The sequence below is a fragment of the Bacillus rossius genome, chromosome 13 (assembly GCF_032445375.1).
Source record: "Bacillus rossius redtenbacheri isolate Brsri chromosome 13, Brsri_v3, whole genome shotgun sequence".
NCBI classification, from domain to species: domain Eukaryota; kingdom Metazoa; phylum Arthropoda; class Insecta; order Phasmatodea; family Bacillidae; genus Bacillus; species Bacillus rossius.
The window spans coordinates 11,758,136-11,785,833 of NC_086340.1; the positions used below are offsets into that span (position 1 = coordinate 11,758,136).

Here is a 27,698-nt window from a genome sequence, read left to right on the forward strand (position 1 = left end):
TTTATTGTACTATATATATGTATGTGTGTGTATATATGTGTGTATACATACACACACACACACACACACACACACACACACACACACACACACACACTGTGTGCTTCAAAAAAACTGTACCTTAAATAATACGGATGTGGCACGACAAAATTGTGTGTTCCCGAGGCCCTGAGCTTGTCTCGACAGCCCTGAGCGCTGTGCCGCAGGCCGTGTTCACGAACCTGGAGGAGAACACGGACTACGTGTTCCACGTGCGCGCGCACACGAGCCAGGGCGGCGGGCCGTTCAGCGAGCACATCACGGTCCACACGGAGCGGGACATCGTGCGGGCGCCCATGAGCGTGCAGGCGGTGGCGACGTCCGACCAGAGCGTGGAGGTGTGGTGGGAGCCGGTCCCCAGCCGGGGGAAGGTCATCGGCTACCAGGTCAGTCCGCGCACGCACGCACGCACACACATCTCAAGTCATTTCCCACTTCAACATGCCCGCAGCTAGAGGGACAAGCTAATACAGTCAAACCTCTCTGAAACAACCCCTCACGGTTCCCAGAAATAGGGTCGTAAAAGAAGGGGGGGGTCGTGATAGATGTTTTCCGAAATTTTAAGTTATTTTTAGATATGCGCTGCCTACGGCGGTACAGTACTGGGCAAGAGAAACGCAGTAAACACGCTACTCACCACAAGAAACTTATTTTCTGTCCGATTTTCTTCGGATTTTCGGCAATTTTTTCACGGTTCCTCGAAATCGGGTTGTACTAGAGAGGTGGTCGCAATAAATGGGGTCGCAACAAAAAGGTTTTACTGTATCGTGAATTGCGATAGAACCAAAATTCCACCGCAAAGCACGTCATCACAACATGTAACACCGGATCGCAAGTTAACGCACCGTTTAGCTCTGAAGTCTTTACTAAAAATTTGAAATCAATTAACAGATTTTTAAAACTTAACTCAATTTACAAAAAATGTTACCATTTTATTATGGTTGATTCATTAAAATTAATTTATTTAGCATGAATTTTATACCAAATTTAATGAACTATAAGGATTGTAAAAAAATTTAACATTATCTTTGAACTTACATTTGTTATTATAAATTATTATAGTATTATTTGATGAATAATTATCCTTAAATAATTAAAATTCATATCAATTATTTTACTAAATCAAATAATTAACTTTATTCATCTGTTTACATTAATATTGAATACTGAGTGTTAATTTAAAAAAAATTTAATTTCTTCAAATTTATACTTTACCGGGCATAATTATAATATCACTCCAGTCCTTTTATTATTTTATGTCTATTAATTATTTGTATGCAAAATCAAAGGTAATTATTTACTACGCCAAGTAAGAATTAACGTGTAACACGCGTACGCAAGTACATACACCCGTACACCCAGTGCTTCTGAACCAGTGGCAAGCCGGGGGGGGGGGGGGGGGGGGGGGGTTCAAAACCCCCCCTCTCCCCTTAGCACCAAATCTTTAATTAATTTCTCATTCATCACTCAAACAAATTTCATATTAAAATTAATAACATTTTTACCATTACAATATTTAAATTTTAAGTACCGAGAACAGCTAAAATAGCACTATTTTACACCTTAAAATCCAAATTTTTTCCCGGGGGAGGAACCCCGGAGGACCCCCCCGCTTTAATGGAGGGGGAGCGGGGGGGCATGCTTCTTAACCACCCCCCCATACACAAATCCTGGCTACGCCACCGTTCTGAACCTCCCTTCGCGGAGGCTCCGCCCCGCAGAGGTGAACAAGAGCGTGAGGTGTGTGCTTCTCCCCCCTCCCTCCCCCTGCAGATATTCTACACGATGACGGCGGTGGAGGACCTGGACGCCTGGCAGCAGAAGTCGGTGGGGCTGACGGAGTCCGCCGACCTCTTGAACCTGGAGAAGTACGCCCAGTACGCGATAGCCGTGGCCGCCCGCACCAGGACGGGGCTGGGGCGCCTCTCCGAGAAGGTCACCGTCAAGGTCAAGCCGGAGGACGTGCCCCTGAACCTCCGCGCGCACGACATCAGCACGCACAGCATGACGCTGTCGTGGTCGCCGCCCATCAGGCTCAACCCCATCAACTACAAGGTAGCGCGTCCCTCCCTCCCCCCGGTCCGCCACGGGGAGGGATACACTTCTGTTGCGCCGTACTGATTTACTTACTGGTCCACCCGAACTGAAATTTAAAAATTTTACCAGCCTGAAAAAAAAATGTGATTTTGTAACTGTATAAAACTGATGTGCAAATTTCTTAGGGCTTATGCCACCATTTTAGGAGTAAGTAACTGTATGTATGTAGTAACTGATTTACTACTGGTCCACCCGAACTAAAATTTAAAATTCTTACTAGCCTGAAAAAAAATATGTGCTTTCGTAACCGTATAAAACTGATGTGCAAATTTCTTAGGGCTTATGCCACCATTTTAGGAGTAAGTAACTGTATGTATGTATGTATGTATGTATGTATGTATGTATGTATGTATGTATGCAGTAACTGATTTACTACTGGTCCACCCGAACTAAAATTTAAAATTTTACTAGCCTGAAAAAAAATGTGATTTTGTAACTGTATAAAACTGATGTGCAAATTTCTCAGGGCTTATGCCACCATTTTAGGAGTGTTATACGTGTAGTAACTGAAAAATATGTATAGGGCTTTTCCAATACCTGATACCGGTGTCCGATATCAACTGATATTCAGCTTCGGAGATATCAGAAATAATATAATCAGAACACTTTGATTTTGTTAAATACTTGCTATGGTTATTTGTCATTTTTTTTTTGTTATTGTATCTTTTAACTCTATTTTTTATACATGAATCGTAAAAATTATTAACTTTAGCAGTATTTAGCTGCACTTTTTTTTTTTTTTTTTTTAATTAATGCTGGATTTTATGCTACTAAAGTTGATTCTTTTTGTTGTACAGATCTCGTACAGTGCAGTGAAAGAGTTTGTGGATTCGCAAGGCATCACGCAGACTCAAATAATCCCTCGCCGCACAATACTCCTGGAGCCCCACGTAAGGACTTACATGATCAACGAACTCTCCCCTTTCACAACGTACAGCGTGAACGTGAGCGCGATCCCCTCCGACCACCAGTACCGGCCGCCCGCCAAGATCATCCCCACCACTCAGATGGCGGGTGAGTTGTTTATTTTAATTGTGTGTGTGCTGGGGCGTAGCCCGGGGGGGGGGGGGGAGTTAATGGGATTCTAAACCCCCCCCCCCCTTCCCCTTAGCACCATTTTTTTCTTATCTGAAATCAGGTTAGCTAAAAGCCTACCTAGGCTTACTGCTATCACCGGCCACTGCACTGGAGGGGAAGAGTAAGCGAGCCCTACCGATTCTCCTTCCCTTCCCCTACTCCTGTCGCGAGCAGAAGCTATAAGGTTGTGACGCCGTGACGGGTCCCAAGCTTTCAAATATCTTACACCTAATGTATTTAACCAGCGCGGTAATTATAAGCAGGTGGTGACTGGGTAACTCTTCAAGCTAAAGCTAATTGTTTCCAGGAATAGGCCAGGTCTGCCGAAATCCAACCATTTTTATTATTATTATTATTTTTTGTATTGTTGAGCTTCGAGCATGATTCATGATTTTGAATGGACGTGGACAAGGCACTTGGATTGATTAAAATATCTTTAATTAATTTCTTACTTCATCACTCAAACAATGTTTTTATTGTAAAATTAATAATATTTTTTACATTACAATATTTAAAGTTAAGTACCGAAAACTGCTCAAATAGCACTATTTTACACCTTGAAATCCAAATTTTTCCGGGGGAGGACCCTCAGACCCCTGCTTTAATAGGGTGGGGGACCATGCTTCTTAACCCCCCCCCCCCCCCTCCCATACACAAATCCTGGCTACGCTACTGTGTGTGTGTGTTACTTATTCAAACTGAGGGTTGATTCTTTATCACTGAGCTAACTGTGACTTTTTATACTGTTCTGTAGATATTACCATTGCTCCTATGGGTCTGCTAGTATTTTACTCATTTTCAGTATTCACTATCACTTTTATGTTTAACTCAACATTTCAAAACAAATTAATTTTTAAAATTTTTTGTTATTAATACATACAGCAAGTGGAATTCGTTCACAAATTTTTTTAATATATTAAACTAAGAAAAACATTATTGAGAAAATGGGATTTTTTTTTTCGCTACATGCGTGCTTTATAGATTATATAAGTATTGTCACTTAGATAACAATACCGCCTAATTAACATATCTGTAACTCTTCTGGAGTGTCCAAATAAAAGCTTTATTTCAAGTACGTATAGTGTTTATTTAATGTAATGATATTTTTAATTTTAAAAGAATTTGAATTTTTTTATATTATTATATATATATATTAAAAAACAAGGTTAAAAAAACTACACTCCTCCTATTACCTCAGTATGGAGCATACTACAGTTTGTAAGCCTGCCTTGTGTATTTACGTGGTTCCATTTTTGTGCAATAGTGCTGCTATATTTAGAATTTTCGCCGTAAAAATTGTATCAGTGGATGCAAAACGTCCTCTACTTTGTGTTGGAACCTGAAAGGCAATTTTGTTAAAAATCTCAGTAAGGTAGTATTGTTTGCTAAGCGATGATATGTAAAAATTTATGAATATGATTAAAAATTATTAAAAATAATTTTATTTGATTAACAAAACAATTTTTAAAAACCTAAATTATCCTATTCTAAGAAAATGCATTCCCTGTTATTTTTTTTTATTTTCTATTATTTTACACTACACTATTATGATTTCATAAAATCTTTTTTCTTAAAATGTTTGATATTTCGTGGATAATTTAATATTTGATTCTAAATTGTATTTATATGAAATAAAACAGGATTCACAGAAGCCTAATTGCTGAAACACATATCCAAATTTGTCTTAACATCAGTCTAACGTTGCTTGCTATTCCTCGTGAGTGTTATCTGCGCTGGGCAGACGGCGTTGCGTGTCTTACCAGGCGGCTTGTTTCAACACGGACCGGTTCCAGCTCTGAGCTGGACAATCGTACACTCGTGCAAATGAAATTTATTTTTATGAAAGAAAGAAAAAAAAATACATGCTATTTAAAACTGAACAAAATAAAAAAAAGGTTGAAAAAGGGGACTGCCTCAGTTGAGAGTGCATCTCTCTGTGTACAGACAGCGTGATGGCATCACACATGCTGCATCGTGATAACGCTTCTCCCTCTGACCATCCCTGCATTAGGCTTCTGTGAGCACTAGTTTTTTGATGAGAAGTGAATCGACTCGGTTGTTTGACATATTCGCGAAGTCGAATAAAATTGTGGATATTGTTCTCTGCAAAGCTGTATTACACTTATTTTATAAATTACAGGATTGACATTTTAAAAAATAAAAATGTTAAATATTTGTTATATGTTAAATGATTAAATAATTTACCAATTGGGCCCTCTATATAACATCAATTAATAAAATTATTATTGATTAATTAATTCATTTTTGATTATTGATTTTTTTTAGTAACAAACTTAATTCAAGCAAAACATATACAGCACAAAAAAAAATTTATTTTGGCAAGCCTACAGGTGTAGGTAGATTTCAAAGTAACTATTTTTCTTCTGGAAATGTTTTGGAAACTTTTATAAACTCCTAGAACATTTTAAGAACTTAACGTACATATCAACCTATATGTTCGCCAATGTTAGAAAAAGATTGATTAATCATTTTCTCATATTCCATGCAGCGAAAATATTTTGAATGTTTTTAACTTAATGCATTCAGCATTTAATGTCTTAAAGAATTTCATATTATGCCTACTAATGTAGTTATGCAATTATTTTTTTCATCCAAGCACTATTTTTCATTCCTTGCACTAATACATGATCGTATAAAAAAATTTTTTGGACAAAGATTTAAATTAATATTAAGGTGGTTATTAATAAATTCTAATGAACTTGATACTAATGAATTTATATATTTTTTTTATTTTAACACCTGTTTTGACGGTAATTGTTCTTTTCATCAAAAATTGTTTCAGCCAAAAGATTCAGATAATGTTTAGAAGTTTTTCTTGCTAAATTAAGATTATCTTTATGTAATTTATTATGTGCAAGAAATATTGTATCTTATGTTTACTATCTATGTCATAACATTAAAAAGGTCATATTCATGTTAAGTAGAGTTGCAACCTTTTTAATGGTTATTCTGTACTTTCTGATAACGTGACACCTTAAATTTAATCCTGGTTAAACATCAAGGAAAAACATAGCAAAACCTTTTTGATTTGTAAAATTAAGCTGTAGATCTATTTATGGAAACAAATAAAGAAAGAAATACCTTGATTTATTATAGTTTCACCCATATAAAACTTTTAATACGTGCAGTTTAAGGCAAATTTTCGTTTAGTCCAGACTTTTGGTGATCCGGTGAGCATCCGTTATCATCTAGTCCGGGTTAGCAGGACTCTACTGTGTGTGTAGCAGAAGTACATGTAGCATATCTTTTGTTTGCAAATCTTTACAGCACCTCAACCAATGGTGAAGCCCGATTTCTACGGTGTGGTAAACGGCGAAGAGATTCAAGTCATTTTACCGCAAGCGTCGGAGGAATACGGCCCAATCAGCCACTACTTCCTCATCGTTGTGCCTGAGGATAAACACACGACACACATGAATCCTGACCAGTTTCTGACTGAGGAGGTAAGTTTTGCCTTATGTTCCGAGATAATGTTTTAGTTCAGTTGAGATTTTCCCAGTAGCACCTTAAACTTTAAAGCACATATCTAGTTCTGATGTTAGTTCCAAGAACCTGGGAATATTTTAATATTATCTTCAGTAACTTAAAATGCTTTCTGACTTAACTATTTAGAGCTGTTGTTGTTTGGTGTGATGAAAAAAAAAAAAAAAAGACACTTAATTTTATAATTTGTAGCTGAAAATCTTCAAATGGGTTTTAACGACTTTCTGTTTGAATTCAGCTGATGGCAAACAAGGCAACGAAGCAAGAAAGAGAGAATGTGCCCTACATTGCAGCCAAGTTTCCCCAGAGAAATATCCCGTACACTTTCTACCTGGGAAACGGTGAAACGTACGAAGGTTTCGTGAACCGCAAACTGGAGCCGGGGAAGCGGTACCGTATTTTCGTGAGAGCTGTCGTGGACACTCCGATGAAAGTGAGGGGTGTAAGTATTTTTTCTTTTTTATCTGTGAAATTATTGTTTTTTTTTTAAGTTATACTTCTTTAGACGTGTTACGGAAAGATGATGAGAGAGTGAATTTTTTTTCTTTGGACGTGTTATGGTAAGATGGTGGCAGTGAATTTTTACGATGCACACGCACCATGCAATAAAAGTTTCACAGTAAGATTATTTCGTACTAGGAAGGCTGATATCCACAATTTTTTATTTTATTTTATTTATTTATTTTTTATTTATTCAATTTTTGTTCTGTAGATCCCATATGGAGGTAAGGACTCCGGTATATAGAACAAGTCAATTAATACAAATATATACATATATACAAACAAACTGTACAACCACAAAAAATAAATATTACACAGTACTTTTACATTTCAAACGTAAGAAAGAGATTTAAAAAAAAAAAAAAAGGATGGGTACATAAAAAAGAATATGGGTACACAAGAAATTGTATGAACTGAGTCTAAACCTCAGAGTGAAGAGTTAGTTTACAAAACTCAATATTTTTTTTTTTTCATTTTGTTATGTATTTAAATAAAATTTACCAGAGTTTAGTTTTCTTATCTGTTATTAGGTCAAAGAATTCTATCAGAGAGTAGAAAGTAATATTAAATTAATTACGTTTGTTGGGAAATGAACTTCCACGAATTCACGCAGGTAATGAAATATTCAAAACATCAAAAGTGAGTAAGATTATTATGTACTAGGAAGGCTTATATCCTCTATTTTTTTTACTTAAAGCAATATTAAATTAATTACTTTTGTTGGGGAATGAACTTCCACGAGTTCGCGCAGGTAACGAAATATTTAAAACATCAAAAGTGAGTAAGATTATTTCGTACTAGGAAGGCTTAAATCCTCTATTTTTTACTTAAAGTAATATTCAATTAATTATATTTGTTGGGAAATGAACTTCCATGAATTCGCGCAGGTAATGAAATATTCAAAACATCAAAAGTAAGTAAGATTATTTCGTACTAGGAAGGCTTAAATCCTCTATTTTTTTACTTAAAGCAATATTAAATTAATAACGTTTGTTGGGGAACGAACTTCCATGAGTTCGCGCAGGTAATGAAATATTCAAAACATCAAAAGTGAGTAAGATTATTTCGTACTAGGAAGGCTTAAATCCTCTATTTTTTTTACTTAAAGCAATATTAAATTTATTATGTTTGTTGGGGAAATGAACTTCCATGAGTTCGCGCAGGTAATGAAATATTCAAAACATCAAAAGTGAGTAAGATTATTTCGTACTAGAAAGGTTTAAATCCTCTTTTTTTTTTACGTATAGTAATATTAAATTAATTACATTTGTTGGGAAATAAACTTCCACGGGTTCGCGCAGGTAACGAAATATTCAAATCATCAAAAGTGGGTAAGATTATTTCGTACTAGGAAGGCTTAAATCCTCTATTTTTTTTACTTAAAGCAATATCAAATTAATTACGTCTGTTGGGGAAAGGAACTTCCACGAGTTCGCACGGGTAAGTGAAAGTGTTGGAAAGTGTGTGTGACGCTCCGTGCCGTGGGGGATGCCCGCAGCACCTGTACACGTCGAGCCCGTTCTCGGAGTTCCTGTCGCTGGACATGCGGGAGGTGCCTCCCGGGGACCCGCCCCGCCGCCCCAACCCCAACGTGCCGGCGGAGAACTCGGACGTGTCGGTGAACCGCAGCACGGAGGAGGCCGGCATGGTGTGGGTCATCGGGCCCATCATAGCTGCGCTGCTGCTCTCCATGTTCCTCGTCATGCTCTTCATCATCAAGAAGTGAGAGCGGCGAGGGGTTAATGGGTTCAAATTCTCCCCCCCTTACCTCTCCTCAAAAAACATTGTTTAAAAAAAAAATTATTAAATCTTAATATATATTAAAATCCAGTGTCCTGATGTTTCGCTTCCAGTGAACTCTTCATACAAGTCGACCGATTTCGATGAAAATTGGCATTTATGTGTAATTTTTTCCAGGGGCACAACAACTAAATTTCCAAAGGGGGGGAAATATACCTTTTTATAAAGAATCATCGATCCCACCTATTGAAGCGGGCCCGGGAAAATTTGTATTTCAAGGTGGAAAATGGTGCTATTTAAGCAGTTTTATTATCTAAAAATTGATTACACAGCACTTTCTTTGCCCCTGTTTGCCCCCACTTCAAGGTTTCAGAGGGGGCGGCAAAATACCCTTCCCCCCCCCCTCCCCTGTTGTTGCACCCCTGATTTTTTCCAACTTGAGAGATAGGATGGTTTTTATTTCGATTAACGGTCTTAATAATTTATAATTAATGATAAATAATAAATAACCGATCACCATGGGTAAACAAAAAATCATAGGTCATGAACATACAAACAGTAATTGTGTGACATTTCTCTATGTCCAACCACACTGTCATTTAGCGCTATCCAGTTTGCTTTAACTCACAGACAGTAAAGCTCCATGTGTTTAGCCCGGGCAACGCCAGGTACTGCAGCTAGTTAATTTATAAAAGTAACAAAAAAAAAACAGTCGCCCAACTGAATCGGATGCAAATTCCAATGATCAAACATGTAACATTTTGTTCCTGCTTGCAAATCGATCTGAGGAACTGGGGAATGATGTAAAAGTACTACATTTCAAATTTTTACGTAAAACAGTAAATGGCTGTGCGTTTTCAGAACCATTTTGAAGCAGTTCATTTTCATCAGAACATCTAGATTCGAATTTTGTTTCAATATTACACTACCATCGCAGAAGACTTGCCAGTATAGTTACAAATTAGTATTTATATTTACATACTATGTATGTTCTCAGATAGGAACAAATATATTTTTTTTTATTAAAGGGTTTGTTTCATTTTTTGCTACTGGTATTAGCAAAATGAATAATAATGTTATTTATAAGTAACTCAATTTCTGATAGGTAAAGACAAGATTATATGGTGAATTACGATAAAACTGAAATATCGTCGAAAAGCATGTCTGTATACCTTATAACATTGAAATGTAAGTTCATACACCATAAAGCCCAAAATGCAGCTACTATCATGAAACATAACTCAAATCACAAAAATGTATGCACTAAGTATATTGGAAAAAAATTATTTTACTCTTTTATGATCTTACAACTGTAATTAGTAACTTATTTTTACATTACAATGGTGGTACATTTTTTTAAACAATACATACTTGCAGATTTATTTTTATTGTTACATGTGCGTTATTTTTTTGTCAAAATGACACTGATTTTGTGAAATAATTATCATAAAACATTCATGTGTCATATGTGCTCAGTAATATGCTATCTTTATGAATAAACAGAAATCATGAAAAATAAAAACAGTAACACTGAAATCTCCTGTTTTAAAAATGAGATTGGCCTAAAAATAAAAACCATAAAATCTTGTCTCTCCTAATAAGTGTAATAATCTAATAATTAATGAATTAAAGAAATAAAACCAAGATAATATCTAGTGTTTAGTGAAAACTCAAACCTCCCCAAACATTTCTGGAGATCCTCATGCTGTCGTTCAGTTATGTCCGCACTGATTTTATGCAGTGTTCTGTTTCTTGAAAGTAGACACAGAGAACTGGCATACCCACTAGTTTTGATTATTATCTTTCTCCATGCATAGAACCAAGATTTTATTATGGTTTTATGATGTGACCAATTTTGTCGTAAAAAGTTTAAGATTTTGTGTTTTTCTGTTTTATTTTTACGAATGTTTTACGTATGTCAATAGTATTGTGCATAACCAAACCATAAAAAATGAACGGAATTGTGGCATTTATCAAAAGAAAAAAGAGAAAAAAAAAGAAACCATCATGTTTATGTAACTATTAAACTTGCATAACACAGCAATGAAGAAAATAAATAAATCTTTGGTCACCATATATTTATTCAAACTATTGTATTTTCAAAATTACTGTGGCTAAATTTGTGGGTGGGTATCAATATGTGCATTTTTGTTTTACTTCTTGAATATTTTTACCTGTCAACGCATATTTTCTGTGATACATGGGATCAAGCTAACGTGTAGTGTTCTAATAACAGGTTTTTTTTTTAACATTTACGTAATGTGTTTTGTCTGCCTGCAATTCCATTATGTGATGAAAAATATATATAAAATACAATGTATCCCTACTATAATATTATAAATGTGAATGTAAGTTTGTTTGTTACGCTTTCACGCGAAAACTACTTAACCGATCATCATGAAACTTTGTACACATTTTCTTGGAGGTATTAGAAGTAACATAGGATAATTTTTATTGAGAAAAAAAAAAATTTTATATTTTACAAAAGATAAAAAAATGTTTGTCAAAAAATCTCAAAATCTAGCTACTTTAACGCCATCTAGCATTCCAGTTATGAAGTTCCAACCCTGAGTACTGTAATACCGTTGCACTGTATTATCGACGGTCAAAATTCAAAACTCAAAATTATTTATTTATTTTTGTTACAGAGAAATATATTTTATTGATTCATTTCTATTGTAATGATCTCTGATGCTTATTTAATGGCCTCAATGCGAGCGAAGCCGTGGGTAAAAGCTAGTATATAATATTAACGTGAATGTCCAAACGAAGAACATCATGAATGTTCGAGACTTGTACTAGTCTGTTGCGCGCGAGAACAGAGGTCTTGTCGACTGTCAACGCGAGCAGTGGAACACGGGTTTCATTCGCTAGCATCAAAACAACTATACCTTCGTACCGCTTCTGCGATCGGCCTCGCGTTTCGTCCGGGGGAACTGTGGGCTGATGGGAAATGCTATACCAAGAAAGTTGCCAGAATCACGGACAGCCTATAGTCGAGACGTCGCACGCGTCGGTAGCCGACGAGCGGGTGTCGTTTCCGCGAGTACTCGAAGGACTGCGGAGTCCGTCCTAGAGGTCGATGAGTCCGCGAACTTTGCAGGTCTCTCAGTGCCGTATGTGTGCGTTCCAGGAGACGGCAGCCGTGCAAGGCGCCCGACCAGGCGGCCGTCACACGGCCCCTGATGGCCGCCGACATCGGAGCGAGCCACGCGCCAACGGATCCCGTCGAGATGCGGCGCCTCAACTTCCAGACCCCCGGCATGATCTCCCACCCGCCCATACCCATCTCGGAGCTGGCCAATCACATAGAGCGCCTCAAAGCCAACGACAACCTCAAGTTCTCGCAGGAATATGAGGCGAGTGCTGCCTTCAAAGTACCTACGTAATTAATACATTTGCAGCATGCTGTACATTTTTAAGTATGTATTTACAACAATAAATTATGACGAGTTTTCATGCTAAGAATGAATTTAACTTAATTTTTTTAAAATATGACTTTAAAAAATTAAAGTCAATTATCATTAGTTTAGTTTTATATGTCTGTTACATTGTTTGTTCAACAATGTTTTTTTAGTAAATAATAAATATATATATATATTTTCTTGTGGGGTTATCAGCTAATAAGATGTGTCTTTCTGGAAATATACACTTGTACCTAATACTATTGTGCCTACTTTATGAAGTAATTATATATATTTATGTTTTCCCACTTTTCTTAATATCACAGTCTCAATTTTTTGTACACCTAACTCTCTCTGTGCAGTTTTGTTTTAAATTTTTTTTTTTATAATATTGAGATGTTAAAGAAACAAAATGGTGAAATATGTTAAAGGAAGCGTAGTTTTTGAACCTGCAATCAGAAGCAGATTACTATTGGTTGTAATGTGGCAGGAGTAATGTTGGTCTCACTTTTAGCTATGTATACCAATGACTTGACCAAGATCTGTGTGAAGTATCCAGTTATTTTTAAAAACCAGTTTTTATGGTTGCTCCTTTTTACTTTTTAAATTTAAGAATATGATGTTATTTTGTTTTAGTTTTGAAAATACTCTTTAGTATTAATACTTAATAGAGGATGTTATTCAATCTGTATGAAATTTAAAACAATGCGTTGTAGTACTCATCAGATCAAACATTTGTGTGATTTTAACTGTGTTGCAAGTTTCATTTTCAAATGAAATTAATTTTTTATACTCATGTCTAGGGAACATTTCTTGCGAACCATAAAAGTGTCATTATTTCAAGGAGGAGGAATGAATTGCTTGACAGAATAGAAAAGTTCTTATAACCATTTCAATCAAAAAATATTGGAACAAAGAAATGGCATGCAATTGTCAAATTTAAGAATAATAGTTTTTTATTTATTTTGTTTTTGAAGTTACACTTCTTTACGTGCGTTATAAAAAAAAATAATAACAATTAATTTTTACAATGCTCGCATACTCTGCAATGAAATTTTCACAGCATAAAAAGAAAGGCTACATACAAATAAATGTTATATATGTGTATGTATATGTGTATGTGTGTTTTTTAATTCTTATAGGTACTGTAGTGATTGGTATTGAATATTGATCCGTATAACTAAAAACATTTATTTGTGATAATTGGTGCTCAAAATTAAGTTTATAACTTTTTTAAGGGTATTTTTAAGTGTATTTATATAAGTGAGATAAATGTCCCCTATGTATAATTTATTTTAACTTCTACCTCACGTACATACACTCAGCCTTTTTTTTTATTTTTTTATTTTTGCTATGCACTGTTGTTTTTTTCTATTGTGATGTTATCTAACATTTCTAAGCCAAGAAGAATATTTATTCATTAGTATTTCATTGTAATTTCAGTTCTTTGAAATCCACGTCAAAATTGGTCGAGCATGTAAATATTTTTTGAGGCCTGATAAATAGTATTTGAAATAAAATTTACTGAGTAACAGAGACTGAATGTAATTTTTTTTTTTTTAATTGCAGTCCATCGAACCAGGCCAGCAGTTCACGTGGGACTACTCTAACATGGAAGTGAACAAGCCGAAGAATCGCTACGCAAACGTGATAGCGTACGACCATTCAAGAGTGATTCTTCAGACCGTCGATGGGATGCCAGGCAGCGACTACATCAATGCAAACTACTGCGACGGCTACCGAAAGCACAACGCTTACGTTGCCACGCAAGTGAGTAACAGTGCGCGGGATTTGGTTAACTTACATCATTTTGTCGCCGTATTTAGAGACTAGGTTTTATGGTTTTATTTTAGGACAATTTCGTTTTTAAAACAAGAGCTTTCGGTGGAATTGTGTTTATTTCCCTATTTTCTTTACTCATTTAAAATAAAATATTATTCAACAAATATGAAACTAAATTATTTAATACTTATTTCACCAAAATAGTCTATTTTTAATTTACACCTGATATACATATACAGTATAATCATTAGTAATAAGCATTTATAGAACATAACTAATCAAAAAAATATGAATAAATCAGCAAATTTTTGTGGGTTTGAAACATGTATGAAACATTAATGTAAAGATGTTACTAAGAGAGAGATGCTATATCAAACAATTAATATTATTCTTTTTACAGTTCATTTAGATCGTACAGTCTGGTACAAATTCATTTTACTTAAATTACATTTAATTAATTTATCATGATAAAAGTTTTTTTTTTTTTTTTTTTTTTTATTTAAGTTAAGTTTTGTGAAATTCCTGATTGATTTCTCGTTTTTAGTTACGTTTCAGTGCAAAGTGTTATATGTGTCGCATGGTGTTTTACGTACCGGTTACCGTCTATGTGCCTTACGCTTAACAATTTATCAAAAGTGTCCGCCTACTGGGTTTGTTTGGACAGTCTAGGCCTATCCTGGTGCAGGCTCCTAGGTGGGGTAGGTGGGAATGGCCTGGCGAGTTCAGGATTGTATCCCCAACAGGGGATGCGCTGCAAATGGCTGTCAGCGGTTCCTGATTTGCCCTAGAGAATATGGCCATCCTGTCGCTGGGGGTGTTGGTTTGCGTTCGGTCCTTTCTTGGCGGAGGGGCCAGGGTTGGGCCATAGCCCGATGGGCGAAGGGAAGAATGCCGCGGGTCATCTGGGGCTCCTACACTTTTGTCTCCTCTCGAGCCTTGGTGTGGACCCAAGGGGTCTCGTCGGGTGAACCCCCTTCTACCGGGGATAGGGCTTCGCCCGGAGGACGGAGGGGCACAAGCACTATCTGAGAGTTTGTCTTGCCCCGCCTCTGCACGAGAACGGCAGTGACCGGGCCGGGCTACTCACAAGCTCCCGGTGGTCGGTGACAGCTGCCGGGAGACGTGTTCCTTCCTCGGAGTGGTGCTTGGCTGAGCGGGGTTCCCCAGGGACGCCCTCTTTCCCGAAACAATACACGAGCTTACTCATTCGAGGCTATCTGTATTTTTATGCTAGAAAATAAAACTACTGGTACTAGCAAAATTAATAATAATGTTATTTATAACTAACTCAATATCTAATAGCGTAACAGGTAGAGAGAGGTATGATTAATTGCGACAAAGCACCACAATCTAACTACCATCATGAAAATATCACCATTTTTTTTATCAAAACTTATCTCAAAACACAAAAAAAATATAATATTTAATATAATAAATTCAATGAATTTAATGTATTCAAAATGAATTTTATTTACAAAAATGTACGCACTAAGTATATTAAACAATTTATTTTGCTCTTTTATGATCTTACAACTGTTGTTAGTAACTTATTTTTTCAGTACAATGGTGGTACATATTTTTTAAACAATACTTGCAGATGTATTTTCGTTGTCACACGTGCATTATTTATCAGTAAAAATGAAACTGATTTGGTGAAATAAGTATCGTGAAACATTCATGTGTCATGTGTTCAGTAATATACTATCTTTAATGAGGGAAAAAAAACAGAATTCATAAAAAAATTAAACCAATTACACCGGAAAAATTTTGATAGAAACTTGGCCATGTCGCGATGGAACGCCTCCACTCCCTGAGGGAGGTAAGGTTGGCGGGTGGAGGGTGGAGCAGAGCCGTGTCGTGATGGAACGCCCCCCAACTCCCCGAGGGAGGGAAGGTCGGCCGGTGGAGTGTGGAGCGGAGCCGTGTCGTGATGGAACGCCCCCCACTCCCCGAGGGAGGGAAGGTCGGCCGGTGGAGGGTGGAGCGGAGCCGTGTCGCGATGGGACGCCCCCCACTCCCCGAGGGAGGGAAGGTCGGCCGGTGGAGGGTGGAGCGGAGCCGTGTCGCGATGGAACGCCCCCCAACTCCCCGAGGGAGGGAAGGTCGGCCGGTGGAGGGTGGAGCGGAGCCGTGTCGTGATGGGACACCCCCCACTCCCCGAGGGAGGGAAGGTCGGCCGGTGGAAGGTGGAGCAGAGCCGTGTCGCGATGGAACCCCCCCCAACTCCCCGAGGGAGGGAAGGTCGGCCGGTGGAGGGTGGAGCGGAGCCGTGTCGTGATGGGACGCCCCCCACTCCCCGAGGGTGGGAAGGTCGGCCGGTGGAGGGTGGAGCGGAGCCGTGTCGCGATGGAACGCCCCCCACTCCCCGAGGGAGGGAAGGTCGGCCGGTGGAGGGTGGAGCGGAGCCGTGTCGTGATGGGACGCCCCCCAACTCCCCGAGGGAGGGAAGGTCGGCCGGTGGAGGGTGGAGCAGAGCCTTGTCGCGATGGAACGCCCCAACTCCCCGAGGGAGGGAAGGTCGGCCGGTGGAGGGTGGAGCGGAGCCGTGTCGCGATGGAACGCCCCAACTCCCCGAGGGAGGGAAGGTCGGCCGGTGGAGGGTGGAGCGGAGCCGTGTCGCGATGGAACGCCCCCCAACTCCCCGAGGGAGGGAAGGTCGGCCGGTGGAGGGTGAAGCGGAGCCGTGTCGCGATGGAACGCCCCCCAACTCCCCGAGGGAGGGAAGGTCGGCCGGTGGAGGGTGGAGCGGAGCCATGTCGCGATGGAACGCCCTCACTCCCCGAGGGAGGGAAGGTCGGCCGGTGGAGGGTGGAGCGGAGCCGTGTCGTGATGGGACGCCCCCCACTCCCCGAGGGAGGTAAGGTTGGCCGGTGGAGGGTGGAGCGGAGCCGTGTCGCGATGGAACGCCCCAACTCCCCGAGGGAGGGAAGGTCGGCCGGTGGAGGGTGGAGCGGAGCCGTGTCGCGATGGAACGCCCCCCAACTCCCCGAGGGAGGGAAGGTCGGCCGGTGGAGGGTGGAGCGGAGCCGTGTCGTGATGGGACGCCCCCCACTTCCTGAGGGAGGTAAGGTCGGCCGGTGGAGGGTGAAGCGGAGCCGTGTCGCGATGGAACGCCCTCACTCCCCGAGGGAGGTAAGGTCGGCCGGTGGAGGGTGAAGCGGAGCCGTGTCGTGATGGAACGCCCCCCAACTCCCCGAGGGAGGTAAGGTCGGCCGGTGGAGGGTGAAGCGGAGCCGTGTCGCCATGTAACCCCCCCCAACTCCCCGAGGGAGTGAAGGTCGGCCGGTGGAGGGTGAAGCGGAGCCGTGTCGTGCTGGAACGCCCCCCAACTCCCCGAGGGAGGGAAGGTCGGCCGGTGGAGGGTGGAGCAGAGCCGTGTCGCGATGGAACTCCCCAACTCCCCGAGGGAGGTAATGTCGGCCGGCGGAGGGTGGAGCAGAGCCATGTCGTGATGGGACGCCCCCAACTCCCCGAGGGAGGGAAGGTCGGCCGAGCGGAGGGTGGAGCGGAGCCGTGTCGCGATGGAACGCCCCCACTCCCCGAGGGAGGGAAGGTCGGCCGGGCGGAGGGTGGAGCAGAGCCGTGTCGCGATGGAACGCCCCCACTCCCTGAGGGAGGTTAGGTCGGGCCGGCGGAGGGTGGAGCGGAGCCGTGTCGCGATGGAACGCCCCCCAACTCCTCGAGGGAGGTTAGGTCGGGCCGGCGGAGGGTGGAGCTGAGCCGTGTCGCGATGGAACGCCCCCCAACTCCTCGAGGGAGGTTAGGTCGGGCCGGCGGAGGGTGGAGCGGAGCCGTGTCGCGATGGAACGCCCCCCAACTCCTCGAGGGAGGTTAGGTCGGGCCGGCGGAGGGTGGAGCTGAGCCGTGTCGCGATGGAACGCCCCCCCAACTCCCCGAGGGAGGTTAGGTCGGGCCGGCGGAGGGTGGAGCGGAGCCGTGTCGCGATGGAACGCCCCCCACTCCCCGAGGGAGGTAAGGTCGGCCGAGCGGAGGGTGGAGCGGAGCCGTGTCGCGATGGAACGCCCCCCACTCCCCGAGGGAGGTAAGGTCGGCCGAGCGGAGGGTGGAGCGGAGCCGTGTCGCGATGGGACGCCCCCCACTCCCCGAGGGAGGTTAGGTCGGGCCGGCGGAGGGTGGAGCGGAGCCGTGTCGCGATGGAACGCCCCCCACTCCCCGAGGGAGGTAAGGTCGGCCGAGCGGAGGGTGGAGCGGAGCCGTGTCGCGATGGAACGCCCTCACTCCCCGAGGGAGGGAAGGTCGGCCGGGCAGAGGGTGGAGCGGAGCCATGTCGTGTTGGGACGCCCCCCACTCCCCGAGGGAGGGATGGTCGGCCGGTGGAGGGTGGAGTGGAGCCATGTCGTGATGGAACGCCCCCGCTCCCCGAGGGAGGGAAGGTCGGGCCGGCGGAGGGGTGGAAGCGGGCGTGTGTGTCGCAGGGGCCGCTGCAGGAGACGACGGCCGACTTCTGGCGCATGTGCTGGGAGCTGCGGGCCGCCACCGTGGTGATGATGACCAAGCTGGAGGAGCGCGCCCGCGTCAAGTGCGACCAGTACTGGCCGAGCCGCGGCACCGACACCTACGGGGCCATGACCGTCACCGTCTCGGACGTGCAGGAGCTGGCCACCTACTGCATCCGCACCTTCCAGCTGCACAAGGTGGGCCCGCCCGCTCCTTCTTTCCAGTGCACCGGCGCTGTCCTCGTTTCAGTGTGCACTGTCGCCAGTTCAGGGGCGTAGCCACTGAGGGGTGTTTTAGGGGTTCATACCTCCCCCCCCTTCCCCCTTAGCACCAAATCTTTAATTAATTTCTTAATTCATTATTCAAACAAATTTCATATTAAAAATTAATAAAAATTTTTTACCAATACAATATTTAAATTTAAGAACCGAAAATTGCTGAAATAGCATTATTTTACACCTTGAAATCCAAAAAATTTCCCGGGGACAGGACCCCTCCGGACCCCCCCTCCTTTAATACGGTGGGTGGGGGGGGCATGCTTCTTAACACCCCCCCCCCCCCCCCCATACACAAATCCTGGCTACGCCACTGTGCCAGATGTACGGCATAAAGCACTAAAATTTCTAGACAAAACCTTTTTCAAGGTCGTGAAAATTTTAAATAAATACAATTTAGGAAATAATGCACATTCATGTTATATTGCATCGAAAGCATAATGTAATCTTTACTTCTTCTAAGGAGGCATAATCGAAAGTTGCCTTCTTTATTTCAATTGCCTTTTTTTCAAAAATCCTTTTTTTTTTTTTTTTTTAATTTAATATTAACATTATTGCTCTGTTCAAGCATAGCAATGATTTAATGGAATGCCTGGAATTAATAGTGACAGTCTACTGCAAATAGTTTCCCTAAGATAAGTTGGCATTTATTGTTGAACTAGTATTTTCAGAAATGATACAATAAAAACTATTTTGTGCTCTTAGAAAGATCGGAAAGTATTGAAATTAAAAAAAAAAAACTTTACATGTGTACGATGGTGTACAAAAATATTTTTAATGTAAACAAGTCATCTGTTTATTTAGTGTGACGCAACTATATGTTGCCGACTATTTCCACTCTGGCAACATTGTATGCCATTTTTACTATGTAAATTCACTTCTCTCAGCTGTTACACAGCCTGTCGTAAGTGTATTCCTAACCACTACATGTTAGTCCAAGTAATTTCAAGGGTTTCTTTTTTGCATTATGTCCCTTTCGACTACTTATGTTTTCGAACTAGGATGCATCCTTTGAAGGCCCGTGTGAATATCATAAATTTGAAGTATCGCCAAGGAGCTTCAAATCATGTCGTAAATAGTTTTGAATCAACCGTTTGTATGTAGCCTTTATCGTGAAATTAATTATTTTCAGGATATTATTCATAAATCAATAAAAATTTGGTATTCCCCAAATCTTAGTTTTTACAATTTTATTCTCTAAATTATAAATAGGACTTAAATATAAACTTGATACCATAATTATATTATGTACTGATTTAATTTAAATCATCAGCCAAAATATAAAACTATAAAAGTAGGGAAACTAGGTACTCCTTTAAATAAAATAATTTCCTGGAAGTGTACCATTGCTGGTTTTTGTAGAAGAAACCTCAATAAAGGGCAAACAAAAATGAATACATATAAACATGCGTAGAACTAGCTAATATTAACTTATGTCCACTGTACCATGCCTAGACAGCACGGATTATTTTGTGGAAGGAATTCAGACGGCACGTACTCCATCAGGTGGAATTATCTGTCTAGTTGTGTAACTTAGACATCAGTTGATACGGGCATGACTGTTGCCCCCTTCTTGAGGTTTCTTCAATGAATACCAGTTCAAATAAATAGTGACTTATTTACACAAAATTATTTCAAAATGAATCGTCCCATTGTGGTAATCAGTCAGAGAATGCAGCCTCTTAATCTTGTATGTTTAAAGAGGACACTCCAGTGTTTCAGGGGCACTACGCAACCCGCGTTAACCTCATAAGATTCGATGCTATTTTCATTTTGCTTATAACTGAATGATGCTTGCTTGATATGTAAGACAACGATGCTCTTATCAAAGTCCCCTTTCTTCAAAAACGTGCATAAATTATGGTTTAAACCTAAACGCATATTAGTAATGATTAGTATAAAACCATAATTTATGCACGTTTTTGAAGAAAGGGGCTTTGATAAGAGCATCGTTGCCTTACATATCAAGCAAGCATCATTTCTAAATCTGTATTAGTTAATAAGTTATAAGCAAAATGAAAATAGCATTGAATCTTATGAGGTTAACGCGGGTTGCGTAGTGTATCCTGAAACACTGGAGTGGCCCCTTAAGCTCGAAGTGAGGTTTGCGGAGGGGGCTGATCGGCGTGTGGGCTTGTTCCCCGGAGCAGGCGGGCCACCCGGAGCGCCGGGAGATCAAGCAGTTCCAGTTCACGGCGTGGCCGGACCACGGAGTCCCGGACCACCCGGCCCCCTTCCTGCAGTTCCTGCGCAGGGTCCGCTGCATGAACCCCCCCGACGCCGGCCCCATGGTCGTCCACTGCAGGTGAGACTCGCGCTTCCAGCCCCCGCTCTACAGTAAAGGATTTGAGGCAATACAAAACCCCATACAGCAAGGGCACTGCGGTTTGGAATGTGAGGCAATGTAACACCCCACACTGCAAGGTGATTTTGCGGTCTGGAATGGGCGGCAATAAAGAAGCTCGCGCAGCAAGGGATACTGCAGTCTTGTATAAGAGGAAATGCAAAACCCCACACAGTTAAGGGGCACTGCTGTCTGGGATGGGAGGCAATGCAAAATAATACACAGCAAGATATTACTACAGTCTAGGAAGGAAGCATTGCAACACCACACACACATCAAGAGACAATGTGTTCTGGGTTGGGAGGCAATGCAACAAACCCACACAGCAAGAGAAACGATGGTCTGGGATAAGAGACATGCAATACCCCTCACTACAATAACACTGCGATCTGGGAGTGCAGCTCCAAGGGAGGGGTGGCAGGGGCGGGAAACACGCTCACCCTCATCCCACCCCCCCTCAAAGAGAAATATCGTCGCTCAAGAAACAACCCCGCCGCTTAGTAACTTCATACGCCATGCTGGAAATGAATGATGGCCGGTGTTAGAAGGAAATACCACAGCAGCACATTCTGTTTGGATTATTGGCAAATTCACTTTTGTGAGAAGACCGTTAAATGCTTACGTTTCAATGGAGAAACAAAAACATACTAATTTCCAAAAAAAAAAAAGTCAGTTCAGCAGTGTTGTTTCTTTACCGACGATATATTTTACATTTATTATAGGTATGTTCGTGTTTGTGTGTGTGTGTCTGTGTGTGTGTGAGAGAGAGTGGGTGTGATACCACTCAGGGAATGACTCGCTCATTACAAATGCTATGGAACTATAAGACCTACAGACTTGAAATTCAGCAGCACATATATATTTCTTTTGCTACATAGACATCAGCTGAGAAAGGATTTTCTGAAAATCAGCTCATGATGAAATGATTTTGGGGGTGTTAAAAAAACAAAATTTCATATTTTTCAACATTTACAACATTTTTCGGGGGCGTTAAAGATCATAATTTCCCGTTTTTTAAGTCCTTGTCCTACAGACTTGAAAACTCAGATTTGATGTTCCTCATACTACATAGCCATCAACTGAGAGCGAAGTTTTCCGAAAATCGGCTCTCAAGGGTGGTTTAGCCCGGGCAAAGCCAGGTACTTTTCAGCTCGTGTATGTGTTAAGGCATTCTGAATCATTATGAAATTCTTTAATCAAAATTGAGAAAAAAAGAAATTTTCTAAATGAAAGTTTAAATTTCAATAATTGCACTACCGAATATTTGCACAACCGTACTTTAAGTATTTGCATGCAGGAAGTTGAATGAGGATCAGATGCTTTTGTAAACTGAAATTAAACTTTTTATTCCCACTATTGTTTATTAAAACATCTCAAAGTTAATGCAGTTGAAAATAAAGGGAACGTATTAAATAATTTGCTTTGTTTTTTTTTTCTTTTCAGTGCTGGTGTTGGCAGGACTGGATGTTTTATAGTGATTGATTCTATGCTGGAACGCCTAAAACATGAAAAAATGCTGGATATTTATGGACATGTTACTTGTCTGAGGGCCCAACGTAATTACATGGTGCAGGTTTGTATATGCTACTTTTTCTTATTGTAATTTTGGTCATTCAGGGGAATTTATTCCACAGATTTGTTTGGACATTTTGTATAGAATTTTTATCCATATGCCTATGTATGTGTGTGGAGGATAAAACAACATATAACTTATTAAAAATGAGAAAACTCAAATATATTTCACTTCAAGCTATTTCCTTGTAAGCACATACTGTAATTTTAGTATGTATGTACAAAATTATTATAAAAGTTAATGTTATGGAGAAAAATTATCATATATGATTGTATCCGGGGTTGGTACAAAGTTACTGGGTTAATTATAAATTAGTCATAAAATAACCACATAGCTTTGCAATGCTTGTGTTTTAATTTATGAATTCTGTAGAATATGATCAGTAGGAAAAAAGAAAAACACTAATAAGTCAGGGTGTGATTCCTGCAGGAACAATATAACTTATTTTGATCAGAAGTGTCCTGTGTGTTACTTCACAACATATGAAGAGCATGGGGGGAAAACAATGGTAACCCACTGCGTATCACAACTGAGTTACTTTGTGGCTTACCACTTTGTTTTCCCCAGCAGCGTGGTTTACCATAGAAACATTACTGCACTGTTCTGGCATCTGTGGCCATGATGCTTAATCTCTTGTATAAGGTTGTACAGTATGGGATTACCATTGTGTTCCCGCATGTAGATCAAAAATTAAAAATAAAATAAAAAATATGTGGGTTACCATATTTTCCCCTATGCCTTTCATAGGTTTTTGTGCTATTTTTAATGAAAATCCATTTTATCGGAAATACTGATATTGTAAAAATTTGGACTATGCCTCTGTATCACTGCTGATTGCTAAATTCTCCACTATTTTGAAAATATGTGCCACCTACAGACAAGACTCGGTTTAAAGTTTTATCCTGTTAACCCTTTGTTTTGTAATGGTATTTCTATGATACCACTTTGAAAAAATGTTACTATTCGCAATGTTTCAGTGGTATTGCCGAAATGCCTCGCGTGAGTAAGCCTTGTGCTGCTATCTGGCGATCCTAACAAGAACAAGCAACATTGGCTTCTTTAATTTTTCCTTCCACCATGTCTGTTAAAAGTTACACAATAGATTCTAATTTATTTTTAATATATTTATATGTGCCTCAAAGGGTTAAAAGGTTTCATCCTGTGTTCCAGTAAATAGTACTAATATATTATTTTTTTCAGTAAACTGTGGCACATAAGACGATAGCGGACAGCCCATTCCTTGTCTCTGTTGCAGACTGAAGACCAGTACATTTTCATCCATGATGCATTGCTCGAGGCTGTCATTTGTGGCAACACCGAAGTTGCGGCCCGCAGTTTGCACTCTCACATACAGAAACTGATGCAGCCTGACGTCGGCGAAAATATCTCGGGAATGGAGCTCGAGTTTAAGGTGAGAATATAGTACTAGCAAGCTCTCCTCATACCAGGTTTTTTTTTATCAACGTCAACCTTGTAATATGTATATACTTTTTCTATCGCCAGTTAAGTGATAACACTGCCCTTTCCAACCAATTATGTAGTTGTAACTTCTGCACTTCTTTCCAAAAAAATAATTATTACATTGAAGAACTTCCATGATCTCCCAAGCTGACTGTTCTATTCAACTTTTTAATTTGCAAGCAAAAGTCTACCAACATACATCAATGCAATTGTCCTACTCTGATTCGTAACAGTGCCTCAATAAATTGTTATTTATGAAATAAGAACAAACATATTAACAATAGGTCTTTGTGTGCCATTTTTATCATACATTTTTTTTTTCATCAAGCGTTTATGTGAATCACCATTTCCCCTGGAAATAGACTGCATCATTTGTTTTTGTTTAGTTGTTTGGTTTTTTTTGTATGTATATTTAAACAATTGTATTACTTTTGACAGCCGCCCATCAAATTTTTTGTTGTGATTAGCCTTGTACATTTCACAATCAAACAACGCCTCTGTTAAGAAAATCTTTGAATTACCATATTTATTCTTACTAAGTCATAGTAAAACTTTGTGACAAGATTTTACTGCTTTATATTTAATTATTAGGGCCTATCATAACTTGAATAATATCAAATTTTTAGTATTCAGAAGATTTTATATTTGAGAAAAAAATATTGGAGCAAAAATATGCAAACACTATGCTTTTAAGGGTTAAATAGCTTACTATTGTAGTTAATTATTTTTATTCTTGTGTATTATTTTATCTTTGACCTTTCAAACCTAGATTCAGATTTAAGGGGTAGGATTGATTCAAATTTGTAATGTTAAGATCCAAAAAAAGTGAAATGAATTTAATTCCTATCTATTTAGTATATACATTTTGGTACAACATACTAAAATAATTACATTCATTGAATTTAATATATTAAAATATTAAATTTTTATGATTGGAGTTAAGTTTTGATTCAAAATACTGATTCAGTTTATTTACTTTTCTGGGATTTATGATGTATTAACTTGTATTTCGGTGATATATGGTTTTTGGGTGTTATTTCGGTTTTATCACAATTTGTATTATAATTTTGTCCCCAGTAACGTTGTTTTATTTATTTTTTATTTATTTATTTGGAATTTGTCACGTGCCCACCAACAGTCGTAGACTTTAGTGGTGGGCACTACATGTAATAACATTTCAGTAAATGGCAATTAATAAGTTTTGAATGGCTCCAGAAACTGTCGAACATCAAGGCGGACTCGTCGCGCTTCATCAGCGCCAACCTGCCGTGCAACAAGCACAAGAACCGCCTGGTGCACATCCTGCCGTTCGAGTCGACGCGCGTGTGCCTCGCGCCCATCAGAGGCGTCGAGGGCTCCGACTACATCAACGCCAGCTTCATCGACGGCTACCGGTACCGCTCGGCGTACATCGCCACCCAGGGCCCGCTCCCCGACACGACGGAGGACCTCTGGCGCATGCTGTGGGAGCACAACTCCACCATCGTCGTCATGCTGACCAAGCTCAAGGAGATGGGCCGGGTGAGTTCGATCACAGAGGATTACACCCACACACACACACTCACACTCACACACACACACACACACACACACACTCTCACACACACACACTCATACTCACACTCACACACACTCACACTCACACACACTCTCACACACACTCTCACTCACTCACTCATACTCACACTCACACACACTCGCACTCACTCATACTCACACACACACTCTCACACACACTCACACACACACACACTCACACCCAACCATCGCGCATTTTTCCATCTTTAAATTTTTGCTATAATTAAAATTTTTTAACCATTTATCCCAAATTTTGGCATGTCAAGGCATAAATCACATCTCAAAGACCTTAATAATTACCATGTTGCAACCAGGGGCGCAACAACTAAATTTCCAAGGGGGGGGGGGGGGGGGGCAATATACCTTTTTGTAAAGAATCATCTATCCCCCCCCTATTGAAGCGGGGGTCCTCCCCCGGGAAGATTTGTATTTCAAGGTAGAAAATGGTGCTATTTAAGCGGTTTTACTATCTAAAAATTGATTACACAGCACTTTCTTTGCCCCCGTTTGCCCCCACTTCAAGGTTTCAGAGGGGGGGGGGCAAAATACCCTTTGCCCCCCTCCCCCCCCCCCTGTTGTTGCGCCCCTGGTTGCAACCACACATTTACTAATAGGCTCGAGGAAACAACTTATTACTTCATGCGGGCGAATACAACTATCATGATAATCGCACCAGTTCACAAGTGTTGACTTTTAACAAGTAGCCAAAAAATATAGCAGTATCAAAATATTTGAAAGTGCAGGATGGCTAGGCCTGAACCCACTTTTGAATGATAGTTTGGTCCAGTTAATAACTGCATGAAATATTATTCTGTTCAGAGACGGATCAAAATGTTTTGGCTATATGCAAATACACATAATAAAAGGAATCGTCATTACATGTATCAAACGCGAGAATTAATTTTTGTACGTCATGTTACGTGCTATCGCATGTTACAAGCCAGCGCTTCGCGCCTCCATACTATTGAAAAAAAAGCCATGTCAAGGTTTGACGCTTGGGTTTGGATGCACAGCAGGGACTCCACGTAATTTTTTTTTTGATATATTATTTACGTTCCACTGAGTCTTAATATCCAAATACAAAATATACACGTTCTTAGACATGGAAAATCACAGGATTGGGAATGGAATTAACGCACTACATGGCGAAAACCACTTCACTGCATAGGCCATCCAATGTGACCTATAAACAGTAATTTCTTAGAAACAAGTAGGAATTTAGAAACTGAGTTTTTTCGGGGTAAATAGAGGAATGCCTTAAGTATTAAAAAAAAAAGTATTTTCATGATTTTATTATTTTACTATGGGAAAGCAGTGACATAAGAATATAACCATGAATTTTTTTTTTTTTTTCAAAAAGTGTGTACACAATTATTGTAATAAATATTCACTTTCACATGAACCTTGGTTCGCAGGAGAAATGCCACCAGTACTGGCCTAGCGACAGATCCGTGCGTTACCAGTTCTTCGTGGTGGACCCCATAGCGGAGTACAACATGCCGCAGTACATCCTGCGCGAGTTCAAGGTCACGGACGCGCGGGACGGCAGCTCTCGTACCGTGCGCCAGTTCCAGTTCATCGACTGGCCCGAGCAAGGGGTGCCCAAGTCGGGAGACGGCTTCATCGACTTCATCGGCCAGGTCCACAAGACCAAGGAACAGTTCGGACAGGACGGGCCGATCACGGTCCACTGCAGGTAGCTGAAATAATTTATTTTTTTTTTAGATTTTCTTTTCAAGTTATTGCTACTTTTTTTAATGGTTGGTTCCCCCCCCCCCCCTTTTTTTTTTTGCTTTTGTAACTTTACGTTCCCATCTCCAATCCCAGTAAACCTAACCACTCCTTAAGCACTTGATCGTCATACA

At 40.5% G+C, this 27,698-nt stretch overlaps 1 protein-coding gene across 5 annotated transcripts in view; it reads left to right on the plus strand.

Moving 5' to 3' along the window:
• LOC134538240 (tyrosine-protein phosphatase Lar) overlaps positions 1–27,698 on the plus strand; it is a 1,248,834-nt gene that overhangs the window by 1,211,181 nt on the left and 9,955 nt on the right. For all 5 annotated transcript variants that reach the window (XM_063379387.1, XM_063379386.1, XM_063379388.1 and 2 more), the window contains 14 exons: positions 207–425; positions 1,813–2,094; positions 2,934–3,150; positions 6,502–6,677; positions 6,956–7,159; positions 8,717–8,940; positions 12,092–12,317; positions 13,932–14,132; positions 18,581–18,799; positions 21,028–21,182; positions 22,665–22,794; positions 24,050–24,205; positions 25,471–25,776; positions 27,249–27,529. In XM_063379387.1, the coding sequence (XP_063235457.1) occupies positions 207–425; positions 1,813–2,094; positions 2,934–3,150; positions 6,502–6,677; positions 6,956–7,159; positions 8,717–8,940; positions 12,092–12,317; positions 13,932–14,132; positions 18,581–18,799; positions 21,028–21,182; positions 22,665–22,794; positions 24,050–24,205; positions 25,471–25,776; positions 27,249–27,529 (2,996 nt within the window). The remainder of the gene's footprint in view (positions 1–206; positions 426–1,812; positions 2,095–2,933; positions 3,151–6,501; positions 6,678–6,955; positions 7,160–8,716; positions 8,941–12,091; positions 12,318–13,931; positions 14,133–18,580; positions 18,800–21,027; positions 21,183–22,664; positions 22,795–24,049; positions 24,206–25,470; positions 25,777–27,248; positions 27,530–27,698) is intronic.